Below are 11,343 nucleotides of genomic sequence, written 5' to 3' on the forward strand. Positions count from 1 at the left end.
TTAATAACTAATATATTTAATTAGTTAGTCACTGAATTATAAAAGTTTTAAATTGGATAAAATATATAAGTATAAATAAACAATAATTGTGAGCAAATACTAAATCTAAGACTGCCTTGATCGCAGTCATTAATAATCTGATAAAAAGATGAAGAAATAAATGATAATACAAAATACAAATAAATATAATAATATACGTTTCTCGTAGATTATCTTATCTTAGATATAGCAGATTATCTTAGATATAGCAATTTCAATTATATTCCAAAAAAATGTGTTATAATATTTCAAATTCAAATTATTAAACTTAAATTTTATATATATATATATATTGAATATATATTGAATATATATTAAATTTATTTGTTTGGCACATTAGCATAATAATTTTAATATAAATATGTGATATTATGTAAAAATGAATTTTATAATACTGAATCAATGAAGAAGACTTTAGTGGCGGTATTATAAGAACCAATCAGAGACGAAGAAAATTTCAAATCTTTTCTTGAATTCTTCTTATTCTCAAAATTATATATTCTTTGTTTTTTAGAATGCAATTTTACAACAATAATGCATATATTTTAAATATAAAAATATCGTAATATTTTGCAAAACAAGATTATTAAAATTAAATGTTAAAAAAATATATTACACACCAGGTTACCTTTGCATAGCGAGAAGATAAACACAACTTATTATATGTACGTAATAATCACAATTATATAAACGATTAATTCTTATTTAATTATGATAATAGAACACTAAAATATTTATATTAATCTTGATAAGACTTATTAAAATAAGATAATTGATTGTTAATTCCTGTCAATGCTCTTAAAACATTTATCGTAACGAAGGTAGAAACGATACTGCGCGATCACCTATACAATTGCCATAGAAAAGGAATTTGTATAGGCGCGAATTTAAGAACCAATCAGAATGCAGGAAAAAATTAAACTTTTCAAAGTAACCTCTTTCTCATAAGCTTATTCTTCATCACTTTTTGCTCGTAACATATGCGACTTCAACCACAGGTTTGAATAAAATGTGAACTGCAAGTTAAATAGGGAAATATTATATCCACTATATTTCTATTGTATTCATATAAGATTGTTAGGTTATAACATTCTCACACATAACCTAACAATCGAGTTAGTTAACAAAAGTCAAATTACCGAAATCGAGCTCGATTTTTTCTTACTGAAGGAAAGTATAATAGACGAATATCCAAATTTTATAAATAAGAAAAAATAAGAATTAATAATAATTAATAAAATAAATCAGAATAAATAAGAAATACATGGATATGATGGCGAGCGTAAGTATAATCGAAAATGTGATATTTAAATAAAAAATCGTAAATAAGAATTAATAAGAATGTATATGAATAAATAAAAATAATTAAAAAGAAATTAAAATTTTTCAATGGATTTTTTTTTCTATATTATTTTATATTTAACATATGTTACAAGCTATTTGATGTTTAAGCTTATATAATATCGATATTAGTTTATTATATTTCATATATATTGTATGTCATTTAAATAATTATAAAATAATCGAAAGTATTAATTGTTTGATTTTAGACGTTTGAAAGGAAAGAGAACTCCGATGTTTCCTCATCGGAATACGAAAGAAGACTGGATCGATAAATGTCAAAATAGGGTCGTTTGTATTTGTTGATATTAAATGTAGTCTGCGATCTTATGCGAGGGTGAAAAATATTAAAAATCATAAAAAACTTACACCGTCATCCTTTCCTCGTGAGAATAGATCGTTATCGTTTGTATGCCACGTATAACTCGTCTATTATTGTTGCACTTCTATTATGTATATATACATACATATATATATATATACACACACACATACAACATAGACACACGTGACGCACGCACTGAATCGAGAAGATTTGGCGAGGACGATAAGAACTTTCAGAAAGTTTTAAAAGAGAAAGACAGAAAAGTGAGAAGAGAACACATAAATTTTTTTATTATGGAATAATACTTCTACTAGATATGATTTATATTTATGCAATATGCTATCGCATATAGAATATATGCGTGCGCATATAAGTTTTAAAGTGATCTAATAATAAGAAAATGTATCTCATGTAAAAATAACAGAAATGAATATATAGAACGGTACACGAAGAAATTTGTTAAATGTAATTCATATCTTATGAAGAGGTATGAAGAGATTTGTAAAACGTAATTCATATTTTAGAAAGCAGCTTTTCAGGAAAGCCCACTCACAAATATAAGACTCGGAGGAGGAACGTGAAGTAGAAATATAGTGCGCGAACCTTTTCCCTTAGAAACGCGTATACATATCTTATTCACAATCATTTATACTCATCGCTCTTATCATTTATACATACATCTTATTCTCTTTATGAATACATTCAAAAAGATGATATCATTCTTTATTTAAGAATCATTGATAATTTTTCAATACTCCTTTCGTCTATTCGTTAAAATAAATAAATGTCTCATCAACAAAAAAAAAAATAAATAAAAGTTATGAAAAAAAAAAAAAGAAAAAAAGAAAAAATCCGATTCCTTAGACACTCTTTAAAGAAAGCTTTAAAGCAAGCTAAGATTGATATTGAAAATCAAACAAGAGATTAATAATACCGAAGTAGTTCTTTTCTAAGAGCTTAAAAGTTCTTCGATCTATAATTGATTTCTAAAGAATATTTAAATAAATCTATCTTCAACTCGTCTTTTTATTTGTCCTTCAATTAATCAAATATTCACATTGGCGAAACAATCACAATATACAAAGAACTCTTCGATTTAATTTACAGTTTTATGTTCGCCAGTTAGAATTTTTCTAATTTTCATTTTCTCACTTAATCGCTGATCCTTCGTTCGTGTCATCTTCCCTAATATTTTTTTTCTTTTTTCCTTTTAGTACGTCTATGTACGAATCTATGAACGACATCTATGTACGAATATATACTCTCACGTATCTTTTCGTTTTGGCAAAGAGCCCAAAATCAAGAATACCCTTAGTCATCGCTTTTCAGTTCTTGGTTGCAGCCTTCCCCTTCATGATGTGGTAGATAGTAAGATAGAGATAGATAGAGAAAAGAGAGAGAGAGAGAGAGAGAGAGAGAGGGAAAGAGAGAGAGGGAGAAAGAAAAAGAGAGAAATAGAAAAAGTACTCGATAATATTTGAAGAGAGAAAGAGTAAACGAAGGTAATAACCCTCCGTTTAATTTGGCGCCGGTTTATTTGCCCGCACAATATAGTGACATGCTTTTTCTTAACGAGAAAAAGACTTACTTTTTATCAAAACTTTTCTCTTCGTTTGTACTACGTTTGACGAGATCTATGACTTTGTAAATTATTTAATAATTATTAATGAATCTTTCATGTTTATTTCATAAATAATCGATTACACGACTTTACCATTAATTAAAAGTTTCTCTGTAAATTAAATATGCAAATTGTTTAAGAAATTTCTTGATATTATATCACAAATAAAAATATGATAAAAGAAATAATTCACCAATAAATCAGAAAAATAATAATAATAATAATAATAATAATAATAATAATAATAATAATAATAATAATAATAATAACAATAATAATAATAATAATAATAATAATAATAATAATAATAATGATACATATTACCTACTAGTAGTAATTTACTGTTACTAATTTATTTTTGTAATTCATAGATGGCGCTAGTCGTATTGGACTTGAAAATGTAACCTTAAAGTTTAACGATTCTAAGGTAGCGTTGAGTATATAAGATCTGGCAAAGCTTATGACTTTGACTTGTCATGAATTGTTTCAAGCCAATGATTCAAAATAAAAATCATCTATGTTTCCGATATTTAAAATTATAATTTTTTGTTAAAATAAAAAAATTATTTTTTGAAGACATTTAAATATATAAAAAAAAAAAGATGGCCTTATATGATAACCAACATTGGCTATTATCTCATATAAGAGATAGTTTTTTGTCCACAGATGACACAGGTAAATATTTTTTATATCGTTGTATTGAATATATCTTAATATCATTTTCTGCAAATATACGCTCCTCTATTTTATACGCTTCGCTACTTTATAGTCGTGTTATAACCTAATATTATGCGTTTATATCATAATATATATATTAAATATATATTAAATATATATATATTCTTTCTAAATATAAATAGTTTTATATTGACTAATACTTTGTATACATCTTAAAATCATATATTATTTTTCGTTCTAAAGGTATGTGTGAGATGGTTATGTTAGGTGAAGATATACCGAAAGAACTTAGGTCGAATGGAACATTACAATGTTATCCTGGAATGGAAGAAAGCGACGATGAAGATCTGGACGCATTAGCTGAATCATATGACATACAAATGGGTATAATATTTATTTCTTAACTGATAGACAATCTTGTACATACAAAAATACAATTATTAAATTATATATTGAATTATTGCAACAGATATGGAATTTAGTCATAGACAACGTTCTAATACCGCTCAAAGATTAGAAAAAATGGACTTAGAGAGAAAGAAAGCAGCTAAAATAAAGCACGTAAAATGGGAGCACAAACCGAATCTTCTTTCACTTGCCGAACAATCAAAATTATTTCAAAGAAAGGACTTCCGTAAAAAAAATACGACTACAAGCAAAAGGCTTTCCCTTTTATCAGAACAAATAGAAAAATGTCCCAATTTACCTCAAAATCCTTTTACAGAATATGCAAAATTTGATGGCAATGTATGAAATATTAGTTATCATTATTTTATTAATTGTGTAATATGGATTTATATATTTGAAATTATTTCAGGCACAAGTTGGTATTCCTATTAGAAAATATAGAATCTTTATGTGTATGTTACCTAAAGAAGAAAGAACTTATCCTTTGCAAATTGTTGTTATTGCCGCAGCAAAAGTATTGGAATTTATTGGGCTCATATGTTATAAATATGCAAGTGAACATCCTAACCATAGTTTAAAGTATGAAAGTTATATAATATATTATAAGCTTTATATATATTTACAAGCATTGTAACTTGTCTTTTTTCTTTTTTTTTCTTTTTATCAACAGGGAAGATATTACAAAATATGGTTTATATATTACTGAAGATGATGGAGAGGTAGATTGGGACTTTCCTTGTTTAGATCCAAGAGAAATAATATCCAAATTTGAATTCACAACATTAGGTCTTGTTGAAATGAAACCAAGTGATAGAGCACGACATAATACGATAAAACATATTGAAACAGAAGTCAATGAAGAATTGGAAGGCAATAACAAAGAACAAGAAGAAGTAGCAAAAGATTTAGCCAAGATGGAAGGTCATACAACAGCAATGGAAGCTCCATTGTATCAATCATATAGGTGCATTTCTATTATCATATGGCATTTGAAGAATATCTAAATGATAAATATATTACATATTTATGTTTATGAACAGAGTATACATAATAAATAAAGTGAGAGCAAAGACTGAAATTCACCTTGGAATATCGGGTGAGAAGATTGAGATTGATCCAGTGATAACGGGAAAAGGTGCCAGTCGATTCTGGAATAGACAACGGGCAGTTAGTTATCATATAGATAACATTGCGTGGTGTGAAATAACTGAAAACAAAGGATCAAAAACAATATTTACATTGGTTTATACTCCACATTCTTCTACTCTAGACAATTTAAGTGGTATATATTTTTTAACTCAATATCACTAATATAACAAAAAATATATATATATATGTATATATGTATTTTATTATATTAGTTTAATTATTAATTATTAATTTTTTACAGCATCATCCAGTCAAACGCATTCTCTTCATCAGTCAGCATCATTTAAAAATCATGATTTTGAAGCAGATTCAATGACAGCAGAAGAAATTGTAAGAAAAATAAATCACATTTTAGAATTACATAGTAGTACATCAAGAAAAGAATACCTGGCCCAGAAGGAAAGAAAGGCAGCAAGAAGGAAAAGTTTTCATTTGCATAGATGACAGCTCTATTGGTTACTATGTTCAATTTTACATTATCTAAAATATTAAAATGCACGCTATATTATATAAAATGTAAAAAATTCGGATAATGTAAAAATAAGTTACAATTCTGTCATCATAGTGATGACATTTAGAAAAGCTTTCTACCAAAGACATTGTTTATACTATTTTAAATATTCGAAATTAATTATTCATTAGTAGAAATTGTTTTCCCTCAAGCATTTTATATTTCATATGTATATTGATATATTGTGTAAAACACTATAAATCATAATACATATGCAAAATTGTACTTTTAACAGTATTAAGGTATGACAAAAAAAAAGTACATCGGTAAAAAAAACTTAAAATAATATACTCTACCTATCTTAACTATTATAAAACAATGTAAAATATGATTATATACATAATGTTTTATCTTATTTATATACAAATATTAGTATTTACATAAGTAAAACTCTCTAATAATGTTTAGATTAAAACATTTGTTATCCTGACATTTCAATAATTTTCTTCGTAGTCTTATTCAACTTCTCTTTCATTCTTAACATAAACCTTTCATTTAACTTAAATACTAATTCATTTAATAAGATTATTTTAAGAGCCATGTCTGATAATTTCTGACTGTTTTCACAAATATATTCGTAATTAGGGGAAACTGAAAGAAAAGATCTTTCGGAATCAGATAATGCTTTAGTATCTAAATTCTGCCCTTGCTCTTCTAGAACAGATTTTTGTTTTGAAAGAATTCGTCTTTTTGATTTACGTTCTTTTAACGTTGATTGCCATAATTTTCTTTCTTGTCTAAGGTCATTTATATATTTTTGCAAATCAAAATTTTCTTTCCTCGTTACATCCTCTACACATTGTCGTTTACATTTATTGATCTCTAAAAAATCCTCATTTTCAAGATTTCTCGCTTGATCTGTTTCTATGAGAAAGAATTTAAACCTTTTAGGAAAAATTATTATTTACTTATTTATACACAGAATATCCATACTTTGAGGTTAACTAACCTTCGTCAGTAAATAATTTTGAAGTTCGTGATTGAAAAACCAAGGATCTTCGTTTACAAGTAACTTTATCGGACAATTCTTCCGTATCCAAATTTAATATATCTGGTACAATAGAATTATCCATTGTATTTTTAATAATTGAACAATTTTATCCGCTAAATTATTCTAACAAAAGATTACTGGATTTCTAACGGACCAATCAGAGAACGTTATAGCATGCCGAGTCCTAGTTAAACCAACTGGAGCTAATGTATTTTTTTTGTAAATAATAAAAAAGAAATAAAAATAACGACTTTTATAGATTACGAAACAATATCTACAATCTGTGACAATATTTATTAATTGAACAATATATAAATCTTATTTTATAAACAATACACACATATCGATTATTAAGGTTGCTTCAATTTTGTTCGTTACAATATAGTACAAGAAAATAAATTATTGACAATGACGCTGGTAAATTTAACAAAAAAAAAAATTATTCATTTTTACAAATTCAAATTAAATAATTAATAATTGATTTATTATTATATATATGTCTCTCTTTACGTTAAATCATATAGTTAGAAATTTCAAAAATATAATCATAGACTACTTTTTATTCTAGAGAAATCCAGAAGTTTCTATCACTATATGTATGTATATAGGAGTTTAGATAACCGCGCGAGCAAGCGATTAGCTTAGTCGAACGAGTCTAAACGTGTCGTTTTATTGCGCATAGTTTGCTCAAATTAAAGAACGCTTTACGAGCATTTAGCATTAAAAAATTGTGAATACGCTTGCTTTATTATTATAATATTGTATTTAATTGAATTTGAACAAAATTTTTACAAAGAAATTTTCGTAAACGATAAAATTTAATATTATGGCTACGAAAAGTGATGAGGTAAGTTCTATACTTATAATTTTCCTCTATATTTTTGTTTATAGCATATATTTAACCATTCATTAACGATTCAATATAATAAATAAAATATTTTTTTAAATATGATTTTATATCCATATGTAGTGGAGACTCATTCGAATATACATATTTCATCTTAAATATTTAAAAGGGAAGATATTTTTTCTTTTTTTTTGAACTATTTATTAAAGAAAATAAAGTACTGACAGATAAGTATCTATAAGTACAAGTTTCCTTTTATAGTTAAAACTGGATATTGAAGAATTGAATACATTATTACAACAAGCTACACGATCCAAAGTTAAAGATATGCTTACTTTGGAGATTAGACGATTGCAGACAGAATTAGCTAAACTGATCGATGAAAATAAGGATGTGTGTCTTAAATCTGTAAATTCGCCAATTGATTCTACTCCTAAATGTTATGAAGTTAAGTTAAATAATTATGGGTGGGATCAAACGAATAGTGTTGTCAAGATATACGTTCAATTAAAGAATGTACATATTTTACCAAACAAAGATGTTACCTGTAAATATACAGAAAAATCAATGGATCTGTATATTTTTGGTTTGGATAATAAAAATTATCACTTGCCGATCAATAATTTATGTGAAGACATTGACACAGAGAAGAGTTACGTAAAAATAAAGACAGATATGATCATTGTATATCTTGCTAAAAAATTACCGAAGAATTGGTCGCATGTAACAGGCATTGAAAAAAGAATAAAAGAAGCAAAAACTCCATCTGTTCCTGAAATGGGAGATGATCCTGGTGCGAGTTTAGTGAATCTAATGAAAAAAATGTATCAAGATGGAGATGATGAAATAAAGAAAACAATAGCAAAAGCATGGACTGAAAACCAACAAAAAACTGCAGCAGGTCTGTCAGGTTTTGACTATTAATTGTAAGCCAATATTTTATTAAACGTACTTTACGTTTCCTTGTAACATCATAAAAATTCATTTAGAAAATGAATTTAGGCCTAAACATGTTAAAAGTATCTACTTATATAGTGCATAGTCAAAATAAAGTTCCTTAATTCTAAGTTTGTCATAATAACAAGTGGACTTCAAATACATTTGTCTATTCATATTTCAATATTTATAAAACATTTTCTCTTATTACAAAATTATTTGTATGTGTCCACGCATTACCACATTTTTTTAATTATTATATTGACAGAAGATGTAATTGTCAGTTCATATAATTGTGACATGTAATATCATATAAGTAATAAAACATTAAAAATGTTTGATATACATTTCTATTTATTTTTCTTCTTCATTCATGACAAGCCATTGTTATAATTTATAGTTTTAACCTTACTGTATTATTAATCTTACTTGTATAAAATACAAAAGAGATTCTCAAATAATTCACATAGTTATAAAATGATCATCTACTTTTTTTTCCTTTTTCCAAACGCATCCCAAATATAAAAGCACTTAATATTGTTGTTTGTTCTTCTAATAATTTTGTAAACAGTATGTTAATAGTATATATTTTAATATCCAGTGTGTCTATGGAAGTAGAAATATATATATAAAATAATAATTTATGAGCTTTGTTTGATACAATATATTGACATTTAATAGTTAAACAATCTTTTCTTTTTAAATTTAGTAACCTTTAAAACATTAATGCAAAGTAGCATTAATAATAAATTGATAATTATCATTTAAATTAGAAACTTATTTTTTTTCAAAGTGTTCATTGATTCAACAATATAAAATACATAATATTTATTGACAACCAATTACTTAATAGCTTCCTCTCCCTCTCTCTCTCTCTCTCTCTCTCTCTCTTTCTCTCTCTCCTTCAGTACATTTAATATCTATTCTTGCAAGTATTAACTACAAATTTAACTATAAGTTTAATATGGCCATTAGGTATATATATTCTACGTGTGTTTGCATAAGTGGAAAACTTATAGTTTTAAATTCATAGATAATATATACACCTTGCCTTTCTTAAAGAGTAAAGTATTCACAAAATATGTTAAAACAATAACTCTGTCCAATGGATTTAGACAACTTGACAAAAAGTTTTTCTCTTTCTATTACATACACATTGTATTTTAATATTACTTCAAATAAAAAAATCTTACAATTATATATTTTGGAACTGTGTTGACCTATAAAGATATAGTAAAATAGTCGAGTGTTAGACTAGATACTGTGACATGTTATTTGACATTTTATCAACAGATATGTGATATTATATTTTACTTAGTAACTAAATAAATGGCATAGATAATCACAATATTTATGGCCCCAATAAATCAATGTCACTTATACATGTGACTGTATGTGATAATAATCATAAAATAAATCATATTATTTCAAGTTATGCATATAAGTAAAAATTGAAATAAGTAAACATAGTGATGCCTGTATACATTCCAATATCAAAAATTTTTTTCAATTATATTTCTTTAACAACTAATGTATTGTATATACTAGTACATTTATTATGATTTTTTTTTATCGATGTCTTCATTTGTGATACAAATTGGAAGCAACAAAAACTGAACACAGTCTTAAGCAATTATATGAATAACACATTGGACAGATTCAAATTTTAGTATTGATATATTAAAAAATTGTCGTGCATTTGATGACTTTATATTGACTAGTATCTTATGCTATGCAAATAAAATTTTTTTGTTATATTCATATAATACTATGTCTTTTATAAGAAATACAAAAACAATAAGCATATTTAATATTATGATTATACTTATATAAAATAGAAAATTATTTTTTATTGGGAAATGTGTAGCAATTTGATTGTGATTTTATAATTTAAAAATAATTCATGATTAATGAAAGACGTTCATAAAATTTCACATGTAAAAAAATGTATAGATCGTGAAATGCGCCATTTTAATTGTTTTTTTTTTTCTTTTTTTTTTCTTTTTTTTTTTTATAAATAATAATGAGTATATTATCCTTAACTTATAACAATAATACTTAATGAAGAAATGTAGAGTATATTTATGGAACTTAGATAGATAAAAAATGGAAGAACGTAAAATAATTATATAAAAATATTATGCAGTGTATAATGAGAATAATGCAGTTATCTTAACGAAATATATACCCTTAATCAACAGTACAAAATTAAAAAATGCTTTTCGAGTTATATACGATGTATTGAAAATTGTGGTACAACCGAGATTAGAATGATTCCAATTAAGAAAGTAATTTGAAAATATAAAATAAAGCTTCTTAATTTAGATTTCATTTGCGGAGAAAATCATTTTTGAAAATTAGCTCAGAATATTTTCATTTAACTAAAATGTTATTAAATTTATCTCTTATTTTAATCCTTTCTATATATATAACTCGTTAATTGTATATTAACATAAAAATACAAAGTTTAGGCGAATTATAAATATATATATGTATG

The 11,343-nt window shown here is 25.4% G+C and overlaps 3 protein-coding genes and 1 long non-coding RNA gene across 4 annotated transcripts; 3 read left to right on the forward strand and 1 right to left on the reverse strand.

Annotated features, from left to right (window-relative positions):
* The first annotated feature begins 1,133 nt into the window (after window positions 1-1,133).
* On the forward strand, window positions 1,134-1,748 carry LOC124423456. Its single transcript, XR_006942093.1, has 2 exons — window positions 1,134-1,321; window positions 1,590-1,748. It is a non-coding gene; the product is annotated as an uncharacterized LOC124423456 (long non-coding RNA).
* Window positions 1,749-3,734: 1,986 nt separating this feature from the next.
* Window positions 3,735-6,399, forward strand: LOC124423304 (target of rapamycin complex 2 subunit MAPKAP1). Its single transcript, XM_046960887.1, has 7 exons — window positions 3,735-4,001; window positions 4,248-4,388; window positions 4,474-4,751; window positions 4,822-4,991; window positions 5,083-5,376; window positions 5,453-5,694; window positions 5,803-6,399. Exons 1-7 carry the CDS (start codon window positions 3,929-3,931, stop codon window positions 6,003-6,005), a joined length of 1,401 nt encoding a protein of 466 aa, XP_046816843.1. The 5' UTR covers window positions 3,735-3,928; the 3' UTR covers window positions 6,006-6,399.
* LOC124423307 lies at window positions 6,399-7,236 on the reverse strand. Its single transcript, XM_046960889.1, has 2 exons — window positions 7,022-7,236; window positions 6,399-6,936 (listed from the first exon to the last, which is right to left on the reverse strand). Exons 1-2 carry the CDS (start codon window positions 7,143-7,145, stop codon window positions 6,494-6,496), a joined length of 567 nt encoding a protein of 188 aa, XP_046816845.1. The 5' UTR covers window positions 7,146-7,236; the 3' UTR covers window positions 6,399-6,493.
* A 434-nt stretch (window positions 7,237-7,670) lies between these two features.
* LOC124423305 (calcyclin-binding protein) lies at window positions 7,671-9,193 on the forward strand. Its single transcript, XM_046960888.1, has 2 exons — window positions 7,671-7,910; window positions 8,172-9,193. The coding sequence occupies exons 1-2, from the start codon at window positions 7,890-7,892 to the stop codon at window positions 8,832-8,834; spliced, it is 684 nt and encodes a 227-aa protein (XP_046816844.1). The 5' UTR covers window positions 7,671-7,889; the 3' UTR covers window positions 8,835-9,193.
* Window positions 9,194-11,343: the final 2,150 nt, after the last annotated feature.

The sequence above is a fragment of the Vespa crabro genome, chromosome 4 (assembly GCF_910589235.1).
Source record: "Vespa crabro chromosome 4, iyVesCrab1.2, whole genome shotgun sequence".
Taxonomy (NCBI): domain Eukaryota; kingdom Metazoa; phylum Arthropoda; class Insecta; order Hymenoptera; family Vespidae; genus Vespa; species Vespa crabro.